Source organism: Pogoniulus pusillus, chromosome 5 (genome assembly GCF_015220805.1).
Source record: "Pogoniulus pusillus isolate bPogPus1 chromosome 5, bPogPus1.pri, whole genome shotgun sequence".
Classification (NCBI taxonomy): domain Eukaryota; kingdom Metazoa; phylum Chordata; class Aves; order Piciformes; family Lybiidae; genus Pogoniulus; species Pogoniulus pusillus.
Genome location: NC_087268.1, coordinates 8,477,632 through 8,498,428, shown reverse-complemented (window position 1 = coordinate 8,498,428; position 20,797 = coordinate 8,477,632). Strand labels below are relative to the sequence as shown.

Genomic DNA, 20,797 nt, shown 5'->3' with positions numbered 1-20,797 from the left:
AGCAGGGAATATCTCCTAGCAGGAGCAGTTTCTGCTTTTCCCTGTCATGCAAAATACCATTACAGACTTGTAAATTGCTAAATGCCACTTGACTGGAAATTGAACGGTACTAACAAGCTTGCTAACTGAATATATATTTGCAAGTCTCCTGTAATTTTGCACCCATGGAAGAAAGGAACCAGAAAAGACTGTGGATTTTTCTTTTTTCCCATAACTCTGGCAGAAATGAAAATTGAGATTCAGCTTGCAAAGCCAAAGTTACGTTGTCCTCTCTCCTGAGGATCAGAATGAGTCTGAGTGCAAGAGAGGGCCAAGGGAAAAATTTGTTCCAGCTTGCAATTATATTTCTGTTTGTAGTTTGATTTCATAAAACATTGGTCCCATAATCATAAAATTGAAGTTAGAAGATTTCTCTTCACAAAAAAGAAAAGTTTCATCCTTAGAGCTTGCACTAACTCAGCACCATCTAGTGGACCACCTGCTATTACCAGTTAGAAGGCAGTTGTCTTTGTGAATCATACAGCAAAGCAGAGCATGCAGCTCTTGTAGTCTGAATAATGGAACTAAAATATGTTTGTGGCTAATATCTAAGAGAATCAGAAGATAAGCAACTGTCGAGCTGAAAAGGAACGGTGTGAAGGAAAGGAAGTATAAGATACATGCAGGTAGTGGTGTCATCTCTTAAGGTCCTTCAGTTCTTTGAGCTTCAGACATCCTGCGTGCCTCCCTGCCTTACCATGCAGTGCTTCTCTAAGGAATAATTTTGGAACACAACCACAGAATTGTGTTGGTTGGAAAAGACCTCTAGGATCATCATATCCAACCATCAGTTGAACACCACCATGACCATTAAACCATGCCCTAAAGCACCATGTCCACACGTTTCTCAAATACCTTCAGGAATGCTGACTGCTCCACCTCCATGGCAGCCTGTTGTAATGCCTGACCACTCTGAAGATTTGTTTCCTAATATCCAATACCACTTCTTTGTGCACAACCACACAGCACAAATCACAGCCTGGCTGTCATTGGGATACGGATTATGAGAGCTGGTGCTAACAGTGAGCTTTGAAGTCTTCACCTGGGAAGAATTCTATGGACTCTTTCTAACTGAAATTTTAGGCGAGGAATTCAGCATTTGGCTCTTGGAAAATACAAAATTTTGCTTAAAGAATAAAAATCCCTTTTGAGAAACACCAGGGGAGGTTTAGGTTGGACATGAGAAAAAGCTTTTATACCCGAAGGGTTCTCAAAGACTGGAACAGGCTCCCCAGGGAAGTGGTTGAATCATCATCCCTGAAGGTATTTAAAAGCCATCTAGATATGGTGCTCGAGGATATGGTGTAGTAGTGGCCCTGGTAGAGTTACATAATTGTTGGACTTGATGATCTTGAAGGTCTTTTCCAGCTGTGTTTCTGTGTGTACACAAACCCCCACCCCCCCATAGTGTACGCATGTGCTGGAAGGAGGAGAATTTTCAGGTCATCCCAGTGGCTGTCTCAAGACTTGGAAAAAGACAAGGGATCAACAGCTCCAGGCTTTTGAGGATGCATGGGAACAGATTTGCTTTTTCCAGCTGTAAGAAAAGTGCAGTGTCTGCAAAAAGACTGGGTGTTTCTGTGGCCATGGCTACATCACCAGTATCCTACTGCTCTCTGTTAAATAAGATTTCTTTAGTTACAAGCCTTGGATTTTGCAGCTCCAGTTGGAAATGAAGGGAGAGCAAAGCAGGGGGAAATTCTGAGTTTGTCTCTCTGCAAAAGACTAACGAAAGCCACAGATGCTGGGTGAGAGCAGACAGCCAGTGCACCTCCTCAGTGTCACAGTTTGGTATGGATTGCAAGAGACCTCTGGAGATCATTGAGTCTAACCCTCCACCCCTGCCAAGGCAGGTTCATCTTGAGAACATCACAGAGGAACACATTCAGGCAGGTTTTGAATGTCTCTAGAGATGGAAACTCTTGTCACCTCTCTGGGTAGCCTATTCCCATGTTCCACCATCCTGAAATTAGATTCCATATTTAGATAGAACTTCTTAGGTACAAGTTTGTTCCTGTTGCCCCTTGTCTTATCACTGGACACTGCTGAAAAAAGACTGGTCCCATCCTCCTGACATCAACCTTTTAGTTAGACCCTCAGTCTTCTCTTTTTCAGACTATAAAGACGCAGTTCTCTCTTCAGAGAGATGGAACATCCCCTCTAGCATCTTTTGTAGCCTTTTTTTGTACCCTTTCCAGCAAGTCACCAGAGGCCAAGCAACCATTCAGTGTAAGAAGGTGTGGTGGGTTAGGACATCTGCCTGCCCACTGCTGAAAATTATCAGACAGCTCAGACTGCTTGGAATTAGGTTATATTTACAGCAAAACAAAATTTACAGTCCTGTATACAGAATGTATTTGCAATCATACACAAACTAGAAATAATACAGAAATCCAAACTCCCTCCCAGACAAAGAAACTGCCCAGAAGGGGCTCAAAGCCCCTCTCTCTCTCTTTTTTCCTTCCCAGAAAGAAACCAAAACAACCAGCAAAGCTTACATTGCTTTCTATTAGCCAAGGTTAGTGGAAGATACTAGGGTAGAGCGAAGGGGATGTGAAAGGGAGATGCGTCCCAGAGCAAAGAAAGACAAATTATTTACATGTTGGCTTTTTATCCCTTTCAGCAAACGAATGAATGATGTAGATGTCATCATTATTTTCTTCCAACAGCCAACAATCTAATTTCTCTCATTAGAATATTCCAGTTAGCCTCAGAGCAGCACAGGAGTGTCATTGAGAGCAGGGAGAGCCTTAGAAAGGAGAAGCCAAGAAAAGTTACGTTACAGCAAATGCACCAAGTTGTAACATCTTCCCCTTTAAACCCCATGCATTTGAACTCTTCATCACTTTCAGGTCTGTTGTTTTAGTTCACTTCATATGTTTTGGACAGTGAAAATAAGCAGATCAGATCTATTTTGTAAATGTTTATGCCTTCTCGCAGCAACGTTGTGCTGAGGTTTCAAAAATAAATGTTTTTAAATAATTCATGGGAGTATTTCACTTCATTTCCCCAAAATCTAAATGTGCAAAGTAGTGTGTTTTGCAGATTCAGGAGAATACCAGACTTAAATAGAATCATAGCTTGGTAGATGTTGGAAGGGATATCTGGAGATCATTGAGGCCATCCCCCCTGCCAAAGCAAGATGATATAGGGCAAGCCACACAGGAACACATCCAGACAGCTCTGGAAAGTCTCCAAAGAAGGAGCCTCTATAGCCTCTCTGGACATCCTGGTCTAATGCTCCAGCACCCTCACAGCAAAAAATTTTTTCCTGACGTTGAGGTAGAACTCCCTGTGTTCCAGCTTGTGTCCACTGCCCCTTGTCCCATCACAGGACACCAGTGAAAAGAAACTGGCCCCTTCTTGGCACTTTCCCTTCAGATATTTATCAGTAGTAATAAGATAGCCTCTCAGTCTTCTCTTTTCCAGGCTAAACAGCCCCAGATCACTCAGTCTTTCCTCATTAGACAAGTATTCCACTCCCTTCATCATCCTCATGGCCCTCCATTAGACCCTCTCTAGTAGTTACCTGTCCCATTTCAAGTGGGGAGCCCAGAACTGGACAAAATATGCCCTCAAACTTCTGCCCACACTCTGAATGCACGGTCAGAAGACCATGAGCATCCTTGGCCACAAGGACACATTGCTGTCTCATGGGTAACTTCTTCTCCACCAGGACTCCCAAGGTCCTTCTCCACAGAGAATAAGATTGTTTTTCTTCATTTTCTAAGGATTTTATGTAGTGCATAGAAGTACATCACATTTTTATGGAGTGCAGTAGTCGCAATGTAATTTGTCTGCCTGCCTCCTCACAAAACTCTGTTGCAGCATGAACCTCTCCAAGCATAAGAGGCTGTTTTTTGAGATAACAGAATAAAGGTTTAAGGATTTCCCTTTTCAGGTTTTAGGTTGGAGACAATGGCTGTCAATACTGATTGCAGTCTTACATGTTCATGCAGCTGAGCAGATGCAATCCTGCTTGAAAGATCTACTCGGGTTCTACAAACATGAGTTCAAAAAGGTCATAACATTTGAGTAAATTATTTCAGTGACAGAAGTCCTGTTCTGCCCAAAGTTCTAGGGGTTGTTGGAGAGGGTCCAGAGGATGCCATACAGATGACCAGAGGGGTGAAGCACTTCCCCTATGGGGACAAGTTGTTCAGCCTGGAGAAGAAAAGGCTCTGGAGAGACCTTAAGAGTGGCTTTCCAGTATCTGAAGGGGCCTACAAGTATACTGAGGATGGACTTTTTGCAAGGGTTTGTAGTGATAGGATAAGAAGGAATGGATTGAAGCTTGAGGAGAGGAGATTTAGACTGGATATAAGGAAGAAATTCTTTACACTAAGGGTGGTGAGACACTGGAACAGGCTGCCCAGGGAAGTCATGGAAGTCCCTGACCTGGAGATGTTCGCGGCCAGGTTGGATGAGACCTTTAGCAACCTGGTCTAGTGAGAGTCATCCCTGCCCATGGCAGGAGTTTGGAACTGGATGATCTTTAAGGTTCCTTCCAACCCAGATCATTCTGTGATTCTATGAAATCCTGCTGCTGATAGATACCCATTTGCAAAGGATGTGGCTCTGCTCTTGTAACAGCTGTGAACAGTGAAAATGCTAACATTATTTCCTCTCTTTCTGTTTCCTCCCCAGCTCTGGGATTGTACACAGTAAATGCAGTATATGGAGATACCATCACTATGCCTTGTCGTCTGGAAGTACCAGAGGGTCTTATGTTTGGAAAATGGAAATATGTAAGTATAATTTACCTCTGTATTCATTAGAGCTGGTATAAAAGGTGGGCACTTTTTGTGTATGAGATTACAAGGCTGCCAGTTGATAGGATTTCTGTCTTGGATACAAAGACATTCATCCCTGTGTATTTGTAAGACTGCAAGATTCCAATCTCCCTTGATTAGAGTTTTGAGGGATTAATCTCATTGTTCAAGAGAAATAATTATTCAGGAGTTCTCTGCCAGCCTGTGTTAGAGACGTGGCATGTTCCCCAGTGGCATCTCACTCACTTGACAGAGCCATCACTGTACATTTGAGTACTTCTGAAGGAGGCTGCCTGCAGCAGGGTGTCTTTATCTCTGGGAAAGCTTCGTCCCTGGGTCTGGTTGATCCAGATAGTCACTCTACAATGTTTCATGCTTCAGTGTGCACAGTGAAGAAGAGAGTAATGCTGACCTTAGTGCACTTGCTGGTGTGTTCGCTCTGACATTTGTGTTGTGTGGAGAGGCAGAAACACCAATGCTCTTCTGGTTGTCTGGGTCAGCCTGCAGTGGGAGTACCACAGGATGCACTTCTGCTAGGTGATGCTGGTTTCCAGGGCCAAAAAGAGAAATGCATCAAAGTTAGATGAAACCTGGAAGCACACATGGAAGAAAACACCAGGATACAAACTATTTTTGCTTCTCAGATTGACACAGGGACAATGAGTTTTCCTGCTATTGTAAAGTTCATCTACATCTCTTCTCCTGCTCAAACAAAATGTTACCAGCAGTAATGGGTGATGTTTACTCAGTGGATTTAAAATTACCTCATTTTCTGTTCTCTTATAAAATGGCATCCAGCTGCCTATTTGACAGCAGCTGGGTCTGCCACCGGTGGGAGTTTTCCTTCCTTTAAACCTGGAAGTTGGCAATTTTGCATCCTTCACCTATTCGAGAGTTCCTGCTCCATGAACATGTTTTGGGAAATAAAGTTGGAAGTGCATGGAGGATGTTTTCCAAAAAGGGACAGTGAAACTGTTTCACACAAGCATTCAGAAGAAGATGCAGGGTCTTGATTTTGCAATGTGCTTTTTAGTCTGCTGACTTCTCTTGGGAGGACTGTCTGTATGAAGAGGCAAGGTTATTTTGAGGGAAAAAAACAACATCATTACTTCCTTCTGGTGCATTTCGATTGCTCCTCTTGGACAAGTACCAAGCAGCAAATGGAGACATTATAGCTTCTTCTAAATGGAAAGAGAGTGAACATCTAATGTGTAGAAATGCCCATCCCAGCACTGTTGTATGAAATCATTGACACAGCCTAACCAACCAAGTGCAAGTGATACTTATTCTCCCAAGCCAGCTCCCAGCATAACAGCATTTTTTTGTTTTCAGCAGGGAAAGGGTTTGGTTTAGGACTTTTCTGGTCAGTTGACTACTGCATTGGAAGAAGAAAGAATTCCATTTACTCCTGTGATTTGTTTGAGTGTAGAAATGCAGGTTCTTGTTGGGAGCCTGAGGGGGCTGGGGCACGTGCATCATGGCAGGAGCAGGGATTGCTCCCTTCAGTGTCAACCTATGCATGCTGGTGGGATTAGGAAGAGGTGAGTTCGTTTTCACTTGACAGCTAACTGTAAAACTTTGCTTCCTGTGTGACAGACATCTAGAGTAATCCCAGAGTTAAAAGTGGGAGAAGGAAAAAGGCTATAAAAGAATTTAAACTTCACATCAGCTGTTGCCTCCTGCTCCCTGCTTGACTCGGACACCACTCATCTCTTGTCACAGCATCACCATGCTTTTGTGGGCTCTGCAGTCGAGCTGAGGTATTGTGCTGGGAGCACTGCTCACATCAGTGCTACAAGGTGCAAGGGATTAAAAGAGAAGGAAAGGTTTTTTTTTCCTGGACCCCAGCACAATACTGAACATAAAGATGGACTCAACCTTGCAGCTCACTTTGTTTGACAGTGCCTGTCCCTACTCTGAGGGGCAGTGGAACGAAATCCTGCAGAGCTCAGCCTGCAGACTTTGTCTCTCATGAAAAATAAAGTGTTGATCTGGTAGGTTTGTGCAAGGCTGTGAACTTTGTATTCTTCCTTAGGATGGCAACTGCATACTTATGAATATAAGTATGATGTCTAGAAACAATATTTTGCAGATTATCCTGAGATGCACGAGTAGCAATACTTGACTGTGTGTATATTCCCATACTACAAGCTCTTGGGTCCTTTAAACACAAAGAAAAGACAAAAGCAAACAAACAAATGAAAAAAAAAGCAAAACCAAAAACCTAGGAACTAATTTAGAACAAAATAGGCAGTTATGCCTGATTAAATCCTGCATTTGGAATGAAGTCTGAGTATCCCAGACAAACAATATGAATATGTAAAAGAATCCTGGGGAAAAAAAAGAAAACCAAAGCTTTTGAGCCTAGCTCACAAATGTTTCTATTTCAGATGTTTTTTCATACACACAGAGGCAGGTGGTGCCAGAACTACCAGCTCTCATCAAGAGGAAGGCCTGTGCTGTGCTGAGACTGAGCCAAAGCTTTGAAATTATTTCTACTGATGAGATGCACAATGTGTACCACAGCAGCCTTAAACTAGTTCTTGTGAGTTTCTACTGAATTACTCACAGATTTCTCGTGAGCATGGCAGGAATGAATCAGGCAAAAAGCCATCTGATGCAGCTCATATATTTTATTTTTATTTGTGAGTTTGTACCAATTGCAGATCTTCAGGAAGTTCTAAATGAATGTTTATGCAAAAGAGAGGTCTTTCTCCTTTTATTGTAGGAAATGCCAAATGAATCTCCAGTATTTATTGCCTTCAGATCCTCAACCAAAAAAAATGTACAGTATGATGATGTGCCAGACTACAGAGACAGGTTGAGCCTCTCAGAAAATTACACATTATCCATCAAGAATGCAAGAATCAGCGATGAGAAGAGATTTGTATGTATGCTGGTTACAGAAGATGATGTCTCCGAAGAGCCAACGTTAGTCAAAGTCTTCAGTAAGTAAATCAAAGTTGTTGCTGCTGTGAGCACTCATCAGCATCTGAATCATAAATGACAGAGACTTTTGTTTAATGGAAAGATGAAAGCCAAGAAAGTTAAGTTTGGCAGGGTAAATTACCAAAGACCAGCAGATTTCTGCAGCTTTCAAAATGTAATCTACTGGTGGCATTTACGTAACGGGACTGCCTGCACTTGCAGTTTATTCATGATAAGTGCTGGCTCAAAGAGAATTTTAGGCTTTGATAATGACTTACTGATGTGATGTCATTTGGCCTTGGAAATGAAAAATGTAAAATTAGCACTGATTATTTTCCATTTGTTCTCTTAGAGTTTTCTGGAGGAGGGAAATGTTAACTGTGTGCGGTCTGCAGGATTAGATCAGTGGAAAAGAACTTTCTGCAAGGGCTTCTAGTGAAAGGACAAGAGGGAATGTGTTGGAGCTTGAACAGGGGAGATTTAGACTGGATTTTAGGAAGAAATCCATTACAGTGAGGGTGGTGAGACACTGGAACAGGTTGCCCAGGGAGGTTGTGGATGCCCCCTCTCTAGGAGGTGTACAAGGTCAGGTTGGATGAAGCTTTAAGCACCCTGGTCTCATGGAAGTTGTCCTTGCCTATGGCAGGGGGGTTGGAACTAGATGATCTTTAAGGTCCCCTCCAACTCAAACTATTCAGTGATTCTATGAAAGGTTTAAAGCAGCCCTGAGCAGATAGTATTCAATGGAACTGTGGCTGAGCAAGAGAGAGGTTGGAAAAGGAGCTGCTAACCTCAAAAGCTTCTGTTGTCCCCTCCTGAATTGCCAGGAGGAAGATGAGTCTGCAGTTCTGTTATAGTTCAGAGCAAAAGGGGGTGGAGTGACTCTCTTTGGAGTTCAGGAAACCTGTGGACATCGAACTTAGGACATGGTTTAATGGCCATTGTGGTGTTAAGTTGATGGTTGGACTCAATGATCTTAGAGATCTTTTCCAACCAAAACATTTCTTTGCTTCTAAAATTCATTAGCATTTGATAATGCCTCATACTGATTGCAAGGCTGATCCACACTGTGAGCCCCAGTGTTCTGAGGGGCAATCCTGCTCAGGAGTTTGTACAAGAGCATGGACAAACCTGGTCTCTTCTTGCTGCAGATTCAGAGCAGACATGTAATCTCTTAAACACTGACCCACCTTGTGGAAACGTCTGTGATTCTTTTGTAGGGGCACAAGGCTGCCAAGGCTTAGGTTAGTGTTTGTAAATGCTGCCTGGTGACTGAAGAGAACAGAATCTTCCTTAGCTTCATTATTTCAGTTGCTGGGTTTGGCTTTTGTTACTCCTCGGGTGCAGGTTTACTCACCCAAAGTCTGTTACGGGCATGCCTTCCTATCAGGGATGGGCAGTTTCAAACAGATCACTCTTCTGCTTGAAAAGTGATGTTTTAGAAGGGCACTGTTACTCATCTCTTCACACTGAATCTTGTGTTCAGTCTTGGGCCCCTCACTCCAAGAAGGACATTGAGCTCCTGGAGCATGCCCTGAGAAGGGCAACAAAGCTGGTGAAGGGTATGGAGAACAGGGCTGGTGAGGAGCAGCTGAGGGAAGTAGAGTTGTTCAGTCTGGAGAAGAGAGGCTGAAGGGAGACCTCATTGCTCTCTACAACTCCCTGGAAGGAGATTGTGGAGAGATGGGTGTTGGTCTGGTCTGCTCAGCCGAGTAACAAGAGATTGGACAAGAGGAAGTGGCCTCAAGATGCACCAGAGGAGGTTTACATTGAATATTAGAAGAAATTGTTTAAAGAGCGATCAGGCTTTGGAACAGGCTGCCCAGGGAGGCTGTGGAGTCGCCATCCCTGGAGGTGTTCAAGAAACATGTGGGCACAGCACTTGAGGACATGGCTTAGTGGACGTGGTGGTGTTGGTTTGATGGCAGGCCTCGACAATCTCAGAGGGGTTTTCCAACCTTAATGATTCTATGAAGATGTGAAGGAGTTGTCAGTAGCATCTAGGCAGAGGTTTGTCAGTGGCATAAATGAGTTTGAAGCTAGATTAGGAGTCAGCAGCAATTCCTTTCCCCTATTTCACTTTCAACTTGACTGCAGTAAGAATGGAATCAGTGACAGCAGGGAGGGGTGTGCTGAGAGCACAGCTCTTCAAAGGGCTGATAAAGAATTACCATGTTTCCTTATCACACAGCAGTAAAGGTGTAGATGGAGCAGTGGTAAGTGGTGAAAGGAAATTCTAACTGCTTGAATGACCATGTGCTGCACTAAATATTGACACAATGCCAGCTCAGCCATGGAGCACAGCCTGTGTGTTCTATTGTAAGCATTAATGCTAATGGAGAGGGCTTGTGTTTTCTGAGGAAGAGAGGAGTGGAGGATGCCACCCACGTGGTGTGGCTGACTTAGCACTGCAAGAGAAAATCACCTCTGTGGATTTTCATTTTGAGGTCACATCTCCAAGATTCTCTTACCATTTCTTTCCACCTAACTTCATAGAATTATAGAGTGGTAGGGGTTGGAAGGGACCTATGGAGATCATCGAGGCCAACCCCATGCCAAAGCAAGATCACCTAGGGCAGGCCACACAGGAATGTGTCTAGATGGGTTTGGAAAAGTCTCCAGAGAAGGAGACACCACAACCTTCCCGGGCAGCGTGCTCCAAGGCTCCAGCACACTCACAGCAAAGACTTTTTTTTCATCATGTTAAGGTGGAACTTTCTGTGTTGCAGTTTGTGTCTGTTAACTCCTTGTCCTGTCACAGAACACCACTGGAAAAGAGGCTGGCTCCACCTTCTTGATACTCATTCTTTAGGCACTTGCAAGCATTAATAAGATCTCCTCTTCTTCAGTATAAACAGCCCTAGGTCTCATTAGACAGATGTTTCAGTTCCTTCATCATCCTCACTGCCTCCCTTGGACTCTCTCAAGTCCTTCTTGAACACCCTTGAGTCTAATTTTGGAGGTTTCAATCTCTGTTGTTCTTTGGCTCTCTGGCATAATTGGGAAAGAGTTAAAATAGCCTACAAGCTTCCTCTAAGCAGTGAAGTTTCTAATTCCTTAAACTACAAATTCAGAGCTAAGCTGCAGCCCTGCAAACCCTCAGAGCTCACAGTCTTGTCCACCTGAACCTCAGCTGTATCCCAGAACTTCTTTCTGAGGCTGGTTTTCACTGGAGCTTGCCACATCCTCAGCTGTGCTACTGGATTAACTTGGAGCTAAGGAGCTGAAATGGCTCATTGCACAGGTACCACCTGCTTGTCTCACTCACTGGACTACTCAAACAAGCTCTACCAGCTTTCCAGATGGAACCTGTCCTCATCTTTTTCACTTGTGGCCAGAGTTTCCAGAGCAGAGCAGCCCAGCAGACATTAGTTGCTGTCCTGCTACACTGATGCTTGGCTTCTGCAGACAGCGAGCTCTTTTCCTCTATATTACAGGATCTCTGTGGAGTTGCAAAGTGCTCTGGCAAGCTCTCAAGCCAAAAGATAAGCAGCGTGCTGAAGTTGCAAACACACCAAAGCAGGCTCTGCTGCTGCCAAGTTGAAAATTTCTTCTCGCTCCAGACACTGAGCTAGTAAATGCCAAATAAATCCTTCTAGTGCATGACCTTGGTGTATGGTGGAGGGGCTGTGAGGGTGTGACAGCTGGCCTTGCCTTTGGGAAGCTGCCTTGAGAGAGCAGATGGTGGCTTCTCTAACTGGAGAATTGAAATAGGCTGCCCAGGGAGGTGCTGGAGGCACCATCTTTGGAGGTGTTCAAGAAATGTGTGGACATGGCACTTTGGGACATGATTTAATGGCCACGGTGGCCTTAGGTAGGTGATTGGACTCAGTGATCTTGGCAGTCATTTCCAAACGAAACAGTTCTATGATTCAGTGAATCTCCCTTCCTCTTCTCCAGACTTCCCTCAGCTGCTCCTCACCAGAGCTGTTCTCCAGACCCTTCACCAGCTTTGTTGCCCTTCTCTAGACACACTCCAGCACCTAAATGTTCTTCTTGGAGTGAAGGGCTCAAAACTGAATCCAGTATTCAAAGAGTGGCCACACCAGCATCCAGTACAGAGGCACAATCACTTCCCTACTGGTGCCGGCCACACTATTGCTGATCCAGGCCAGGATGCTGGTGGCCTTCTTGGCTACCTGAGCATACTGCTGGCTCACATTCAGACAGTTATGAACCATGACAGTTTTCCAGCCACTGCCTCAAGCCTGTAGCATTGCGTGGAGTTGTTGTGAGCCGAGTGCTGGAGCAGGCACTTGGCTTCTTTATCAGCACACAGAGATTTTGGCAAGACAGTTTGGAGTTCACTCTGGGCTTGAATTAGTGACAGCCATCCATTATTCATAGGGAGCTTGATTTGATGTGGGGAACGAGGTCCTGTGAGCTGGCATGGTTAAGGATGTTTCAATCAGTTGGAGTATATACTATGTATGCTTATTTAAGCAGTATAGCTGGGGTTTAAAGGCTTTCTTTCACTATATAAACATTGATTTATTTTTTTTTATCCCCTCACTCTTTCACCTCTTCCTTTAAACTTGTAGGGGAAAGTGTCTCTTTTGAAGATAAAAATTTGCATTCTGGGCTTCAGGCCAAACTATTTTAACAGACAAGCTATATAGTCTCTAGAAAGTAGTCTTTTATGATGGAAATGCTGATAGATCCTCCACTTTGGCAAGCTAAGAGGTCCATCTACCATAAGAAAAGTAAACAAGAAGACATACTGGCACTGAAGAACAAGTTCATTTTGGTTTATTTTTAAGAACATCATAACTAACTCAGAATCAGTTAATTACACTCATCTCTATCAGCTGAATTGCTTCAATGTAACAAAACCACCTAGGAAAAAGAAACATTAGAAGAATCATGAGGTTCAGTTTTGGTTCTTCACAGTGTGATAGCTCAGTATATCTAGAGTAATATCCAGAGAAAAGCTGCTTTTCTTCTTGTACTGATTTCTGTACTGTTGGTTCCTTCTCTGGTATCTGAGAAGGACCTACAAGAAAGTCAGGGAGGGACATTTTACAAAGGCTTGTAGTGACAGGATAGGAGGGGATGGATTAAAGCTGGAAAAGGGGAGATTTAGACTAGATATTAGGGAAAAAATGTTTACAGTGAGGGTGGTGAGACACTGCAACAAGCTGCCCAGGGAGGCTGTGGATGCCTCCTTCCTGGAGGTGTTCAAGGCCAGGTTGGACAAGGACTTGAGAAACCTGCTCTAGTGGGAGGTGTCCCTGCCCATGGCAGGGGGATTTGCATTAGATGATCTTTAAGGTCCCTTCCAAGCCAAAGCATTCTATGAATCTATGAGTCTATCATAGAAATCAGATGGATTAGATGAGGTTCTCTCCTCTCAGGTGCATGGGAATGCATGGGATTCATTACAGAAGGTATGACACATTGTCAAGTGATGCTTTTTTTTCTTCCCAATCCATTTCCTCACACTAAGGTAGAAATATCTCACTTCTTCTAATGGCTAAGACAATGCCAGGACAACTTATTCTATGTAGTCTCAAAGTCCATGTATCTTTTAGCAACTCTCTTGTTTTTCAAACAGATGTTTGTGCTCCCTTCACTAGCACTTTTATCCTATTTATGTTTTAGAACAACCCTCTCAACCAGAAATCTTGCATCAAGCAGACTTCTTAGAAACAGAGAAGCTACAAATGGTAAGAGCAGCATTCTCCCTCAAATTTATGTGTCTGACAGCTGCCTGAATCCCCTTTACAGTCAAGATACAGAGCAAGGTGGTGGAGTGAGGTTCAGAGAAGGGAGTGTGTACATGGATGCACACCTGCACAGTCTATAGCCAGGCTAAGCACAAAGCAGTTCCCTTGCCATTGCTGGGTTCTGCAAAAAGGAACCACCCTGATCTTACACCCAACACCAAACCCTCTTCCAAATTTTACCTGTGTTTCACTGATGGGATTTGTCCTGTTTCAGAAGAACAGCTGGGGTTAAGCATTTGAGCTTTTCTAGAAATGCCTAGCCAAAGTAACTATAGAATGATACTAAAGCTAGTGATGAAAACCAGTGACAGATACTCTCTCTTCTGCAGCTTGGGGAGTGTGTTTCAAGGGACAGTTATCCTGAAGGCAACGTGACATGGTACAAGAATGGGAGACTCCTGCAGCCTGTGGGAGAAGGTATGTTGCAATAATGGACAATGGCCCTGAATCCAGGCAGCTATGTGCATGAGGAACTGGGTTTGTAAGAGCTGCCCTGCTTCACTCCGATGTATTGCTGCTTTGAGGAAGTGGCTCATTTGGAGACATGTACTGGAAGGAAGCTTCTAAGCCCTTCAGAACACTCAAGCTACACCACACTAGGTGCTGCACCTGGCTCACCACAGCCCCATGCAATGCTCCAGGCCTGGAGCAAAGTAGAAAAACTGCTCAATAGAAAAGGACCTTGGGATGCTGGTTGACAGACAGATGAACGTGAGCCAGCGGTGTGCCCAGGTGGCCAAAAAGGCTGCCAGCATTCTGGCCTGGATCAACAATAGTATGGCCTGCAGAAGTGGGGAAGTTATTGTGCCCCTGTACTTGGCACGGGTAAGGCTGCACCTTGAATCCTGGATTTGGCTTTGAGCCCCTTAACGTTGAGGTGCTGGAGCATGTCCAGAGAAGGGCATCAAAGCTGATGACAGACCTGGAGGACAGGTTTTACAAGAGCAGCTGAGGGGCCTGAAGAAGAAGCTGAGGGGAGACCTCATTACTCTCTAGAACACACTATAAAAGGAGGTTGGAGTGAGGTGAGGGTTGGTCTCTTCTCCCTAGTATCAGCTGCTAGAAGGAGAGGAAATGGCCTGAGATTGTGCCAGGGGAGGTTTAGGTTGGTAATTATGAAAACTTTCCTTCCTTCAGGACTGGTTAGGCATTGGAGCAGGCTGCCTGGGAAGGTGGTGGAGTCACTGTCTCTGGAGATACACAAGAAACACGTGGGCATGGCACTTTGGGACATGGTTTAATGGCCATGGTGGTGTTAGGTAGAAGGTTGGACTCGATGATCTTGAAGGTCTTTTCCAACCAAAATGATTGATTCTATTTAATCTCTCTCAGTTCCAGCTTTAAAACCACATCATGGGGAGGAGGGTTGCCTTTGTTAATGCTATTGCAAAGCTACTTTTGATCCTATGTAGCTTCTTACAAGGTGTTAACAGTCTCAGTTCCACACCTGTCTTTTGGACCACATGGATATTGTCATCTCTTTATGCAAAGATTTATATATACCTTACAGGAATTTACCAGGATATTTAAGAACAACATTTAGGTTTTTTTCCCTTCCCTTTCAACTTTAATTTCAACATCAGACCAGAGTATTTTGCCTCCCATGAAACAAACAATGCTTACAAAATCAAGTGATAAATACGATCCTAAAAATTGGGTTTGACAGCATTTTTTAAGCCTTCTTCCTGTCTTACAAATTAATCTGAGATTTGTATTATATAAAACCCACAGGTTTCAGTTTTCTTTTGAATTTAGGAGCTAGGATTGATGTGATTGGTGTGTTAGCAGTGATAAAATATTCCTGGTGGAATATTCAGTGGCAACACCAGAAGGCAATGATTTGTACAATCTCTTGGGGTCATGTTACCTGCACGTTTGTAGAAGACAACAAAATGTAGGGAGAAGTTGGCAAATTCAGTCTGTGTGACACTGAAACAGAATTTCCTTTCCAGCTGTGGTCATAGATTTGCAAAAGACTGTGAACAAAACAACTGGACTCTTCACCATGACGTCATCTCTTCAGTACATGCCAAAGAAGGAAGATGCAAATGCCAGGTTTTCTTGCATGGTGACCTATTATGGACCATCTGGACAGAAAACAATACAGTCTGAACCAGTTGTCTTCGATGTTCACTGTGAGTAGTCAAAAAGAATCTGTTGCTGTATGAAGTCCCTCTCAGAGAAAGTTAGACAATGACAGAGATGTTGCTGGATGAGGCCTTGAGCAAGCTGGTCTAGTGGGAACTGTCCCTGCCTATGGCAGAGGAGTTAGAACTAGATGACCTTTAAGGTCCATTTCAATGCAAACCATTCTGAGAATCCATGAATTGCAGCTTAGCTGTTGAGGTGGTTTCTTCCAAGCTGATTTTCAGCAAGAAGGTGTGAGTGCATTCTGCAATTTTTACTTACCTTCAGGTTTAGTTGTGATTTCTTTCTACCACTCGATGTCCAGGTTGCCCCAAGGAGAAAGTGATAGCCACAAAAAGTTAGGGTGTTAGCAGAGCTTTAGCAGAGGTTACAGCAGTGGATTGGGATGCTGAAGTGCTGAAAACACCTTTTCACTGTAGATTTGGGTGGCTATCACTTTCCTCGTGTCAGTCATTAGAGCAATTCTCTGTGTTCTTTGAAAGACACAGTAAGTACACAACGTGGTTTATAATGCACTCAAATGCTTCTCATTACTGCATAATCAACACTGAACACTTAATGCTGGTAGGCTACCTCGCATCTTGTAGTGTCTCCACAGCTTTTAAGGTACTGGTTTTTAGATTTAAAGTGTGTCATGTGGATATTGGTAGGCTTTCTAGTAGACAATTTGTGTGACGAATTACTTCCGAGTAAGTACCTCTTGGTAAGCAGTTCTCCCAGAGAAGGACAACCATGCTGGTGAAAGGTCTAGAGAGCAAGCCTTCTGAGGAGCACCTGAAGGAACTGAGGTTGTTCAGTCTGGAGGAGAGGATGCTGAGGGGAGATCTCATTGCTCTCTACAGCTCCTTGAAAGGAGGCTGGATTGAGGTGAGGGTCATTGTCTTCTCCCTAATACCAGGTTCTAGAGTGGGAGGAAATGGCCTGAAATTGTGCCAGAGAAGGTTTAGGTTGGATATTAGGAAAAACTTCTTCACTGCAAAAGTGGTCAGGCACTGGAAGAGGCTGTCCAGGGAGCTGGTGGAGTCACTAACCCTGAAGGTATTCAAGAAAGGTGTGGTCATGATACTCTGGGACATGGTTTAATTAGCATGGTGGTATTAGGTTTATAATTGGACTCGATGATCTTGGAGGTCTTTTCAAACCAAAACAATTCTCTGATTCTATGGAAGGGAGCTGAGGCTATTGCATGTGAAGGAGAGAGCATGTGGCTTGTTGAAACCCCATACCCCTCCTCTTGCTGTGAGGAGTGAGATGCTGTGTTAGGGTTCTTAGCTGTTGAGATGCCACAGAAAACACAGCTCCTGTTATTGAGAAATCCCATAGCAGAGGACAGACATGATGAATGCCTCGAGGGTCAGAAGGACTGCAGAGTGCACACTTGACTGAGCACACAAAATCAACTGTCAGGGCAAAGAGTTCCTCAGCTCTGTAGCCGGCTTTAGTGTTTAATAAGGTGCACAGTACTATGCCTTAATGCAAGACTGGCATTTTTGGTGGAATTTTATTTATTCACTGAAATGAAAACACTGAGAGCTGCCAGCCCCATATTTTCTCCTTTAGTTTACTTCATTTTGCTTTGGGTTTGAAAAATAGTGGTTAGGCTTCTACTTAGAAAAAAAATAGCACCTATTAAAATACCCTTTGCCTTACATTTTACTTTGGTAATATTCTGGTTTTTAACTTATGGTTCAACTTCACTGAACATGACAGAAGTATGTTACATTTACAGTTCTGTTGACTACAGTAAGGGTCCTGTTATGTTCACCAAATTAATCTTTCTGAAAGCCTCTAGTGATCAGCATATAGAATAGGCTGAAAATAGTAGTGTAGTTCATATTTCTTTCCTTTTTAATGCAAGAAGGCTATTATCTGGTGCTAATGGAAGGCATCAAGAGCTTCAGTTGTTTTCCTGATTGCTGCAGTCCTCCAAACAATGAACTTCAGAGAGGACAAGTTAATCCCTCATAATGAAGTCACGTCATGAAACTGTTTATACTGATCAGGGCTTTTTCTTTTCTTGTAAGCACAGAGAACTGTAGATGGAGATCAAGTCCAACTCCCTGCCAAAGCAGGATCACCTAGGACAGGTCTCACGGAATGGGAAAAAGAATCACAGAATGCCAGGTTAGAAGGGATGCCAAGGATCATCTGGTCCAACCTTTCTAGGTGATGGTAGACTTGAAATGAGCTGGCCCAGCACCATGTCAAGCTGAGTCTTCAAACTAACTGATGTAGGGGAACCTACTGCTTCTCCTAGGAGAAATATGTTCTTAGGGAGAAACATTTTCCCCTGGAGTCCAATGGGAATCTGCCCAGCATTAACTTGTCTGCATTGCCTCATGTCTTTTCCTTGTGACTCCTTGTGGAAAGGGAATCTCCATCCTCCTGGTTGCCACCCCGGAATGTGTCCGGGTGGGTCTTGAAAGTCTCTAGAGAAGGAGACTCCACATGACATGATTGTCATTATTGCTGTTTCAGTTAGAGGTGTTTTGGTGAAGAAAAAAGAATAATGTATGGCTCCTTTGCCCTTATTTCACTGACAAAAAGACAGGAAGTGTGACTAACTTCAGTTCTCTTCTGAAGAGATCTACACATGCAGATACCTTCACCTGCTTGATAAAACCATGCACTCTTGGGCCATGAATATTGTATGGGTAGTGTCACTCTATGGCGGATCTTTTTGCAGAAGCTATTAAATGTGTCCATTATTTTTGCAGATCCAACAGAGAAGGTGACTATTGAAGTGCTACCACGAAGCAGCACCATTAAAGAAGGCGATAACATCACTCTGAAGTGCTCAGGAAACGGCAACCCTCCTCCACAGGAGTTCTTGTTTTACATTCCTGTAAGTCTTGCCTCGCTGTCACTGCCTGGTGAAATATTCTGTGTCATCCTTTCCTACAGACATTGCTCTGTGTCAGTGTCTACGTGATTTTGTAACAGATGAAGGCAGGAATTCAGTGTGACTGAAACTGAGGATAAACATCAGCCATTACATCACACTCTGAGGTTGCCTCACCTGAGCTGGCCAAATAACTTCTGCCTACCCCTACCCACACAAACATTGATTGGGTTTGGACCTGCTAAGGCATCATTTCCCATTTCCAGCTATTTTGATAAGAAGTAGTTTGGACTAAAGTAGTTAATCATTCTGAATGAAACCTTGTCACCTGTTGTCATAAGAGACAAAGATAGGTTGAATGTTTAGTTGGAAGTTAAGATTTAGGTTGGGTACTTGGAAAATTTCTTCACAGAAGACATCAAGCATTGGAACAGGCTGCCCAGGGAGGTAGTAGAGTCACCGTCCCTGTAGGTATCTCAAAGAGTCACGGATGTGATGTTGAGGGATGTGATGTAGTGGTGATGGCTTAGCAGTAGTAGTGGGGTTGTGAGCTCTAGGTGAGTGGTTTGACTTGATGTCAAAGGTGTCTTTCATGAAGATCTATCAGGGAAAGTATAAGAAATTAATTCCTCTGTTTTTTTAGGGGGGGTTCACAAATGAATCTTTGTACAATTTCTATTATTCAATTAATCGATTCTTTGGTAACATAAAAACACAAAAAAAAGAACAAGTGATGACAGCACAGGAGAAAGGGTAGAACAAAACTGCATAAGATGGAGACTGAAAAAAATAAAGCCTTCAATACCATCTTAATATTGGTGATATTGGGGTGCATCAAGAAAAGTCCTTCCCCACTATGCTGGCCTGGTGAGACCACAGCTAGAGTATTGTGTCCAGTTCTGAGCTCCCCAGTTCAAGGACAGGGAGCTGCTGGAAAGGGTACAGCAAAGTGCTGCAAAGATGATGAAGGGACTGGAACATCTCTCTTAGGAGGAAAGCCTGAGAGAGTTTGGACATTTCAGTCTGGAAAAGAGCAGACTGAGGGAGATCTTATCAGTGTTGATCAACACTTAAGGGGCAAGTGTCAGGAGGATGGCACCAGTCTTTTTTCAGTGGTGCCCAGTGACAGGACAAGGGGTAATGGGCATAATCTTGAACATAAGAAGTTCCATCTAAACATGAGGAGGAACTTCTTTAATTGAAAGAGTGGAGCACAGGAACAGGCTGCCCAGAGAAGTTTGTTTCCTCACCTCAATATATCAGGAAAGTTTGTTTTGCTGTTATGATCTGTGCAGCACATGTATGCAGAGACTCATCAGGCTTTTGTTTCTTTCACTTTCTTTCTGTTAACCTTTCCATTTTTGTATTTTAATATTCTCTTAAAATTCAATTAAAAGAGTAAGCTGTTCATTATGGGTGCTTTTTAAAACTATAGTGTCATGCAGGAGCATGATGCTATAGCATTGTTAATACAATGTTTCTATACTAATGCTTAGCATTATTAATAGCTAGCATGGCACTTAGGGACATGGATTAATGGCTGTGGTGGTGTTGACAGTTGGACTTGACGATCCCAAAGGTCATTTCTAACCAAACCAATTCTATGATTTTTATGCTCTTGGGAGTATTTTACCATCCTTGTAATAAAGAGAATTCTGAAATGTTGTACCAGGTGATCCTTCCATCCTGGCATGCTGTGGTTCCATGACAACAATTAATATTCTTAGGAGGCCCATATATAATAAATATTTTGATTCCTATTCACAGGGAGAAACAGAAGGTGTAAGGAGCTCAGATACTTACATCATGACAGATGTGAGACGAAATGCAACAGGAGAATACAAGTGCTCTCTGCTTGACAAAAGCATGATGGACTCGACCACCCTTACTGTACACTGTAAGTCACTGCATTTTGTACTCCTAGTCAGGACAGAAACCTACCTTGGATCTTCTGGGATGATCTCTCCCTGCTTGACTTGGGTATATCAGTCCAGTTAACCTACAGGATAACTGAGTGATGAAGTTGGTTTGGTGTCAGGTAATTCTAATTCTTTTCTAATGGATTTCTGTTTGGAAACCTTACTTTTCTCACTTGATGGGCATAGACAAATAGTCACTTTCTGTAAGCTTTGTATGGTATATGGTATGATGGTAGATTTAGACTGGCTAGTAGGAAGAAATTCTTGACAGTGAGGGTGGTGAGACACTGCAACAGGCTGCCCAGGGAGGTTGTGGATGCCCCCTCCCTGGAGGTGTTGAAGGCCAGGCTGGACAGAGCCAGGAGTAGCCTGGTCTAGTCAGAGGCTTCCCTGCCAGTGTCAGGAGGGGTTGAAACTAAATGA

At 43.4% G+C, this 20,797-nt stretch overlaps 1 protein-coding gene across 6 annotated transcripts in view; it reads left to right on the top strand.

Moving 5' to 3' along the window:
- Positions 1-20,797, top strand: part of ALCAM (activated leukocyte cell adhesion molecule) — a 146,816-nt gene that overhangs the window by 103,207 nt on the left and 22,812 nt on the right. For all 6 annotated transcript variants that reach the window (XM_064143152.1, XM_064143154.1, XM_064143155.1 and 3 more), the window contains 7 exons: positions 4,687-4,787; positions 7,540-7,759; positions 13,341-13,405; positions 13,795-13,882; positions 15,418-15,600; positions 18,331-18,458; positions 20,223-20,352. In XM_064143152.1, the coding sequence (XP_063999222.1) occupies positions 4,687-4,787; positions 7,540-7,759; positions 13,341-13,405; positions 13,795-13,882; positions 15,418-15,600; positions 18,331-18,458; positions 20,223-20,352 (915 nt within the window). The remainder of the gene's footprint in view (positions 1-4,686; positions 4,788-7,539; positions 7,760-13,340; positions 13,406-13,794; positions 13,883-15,417; positions 15,601-18,330; positions 18,459-20,222; positions 20,353-20,797) is intronic.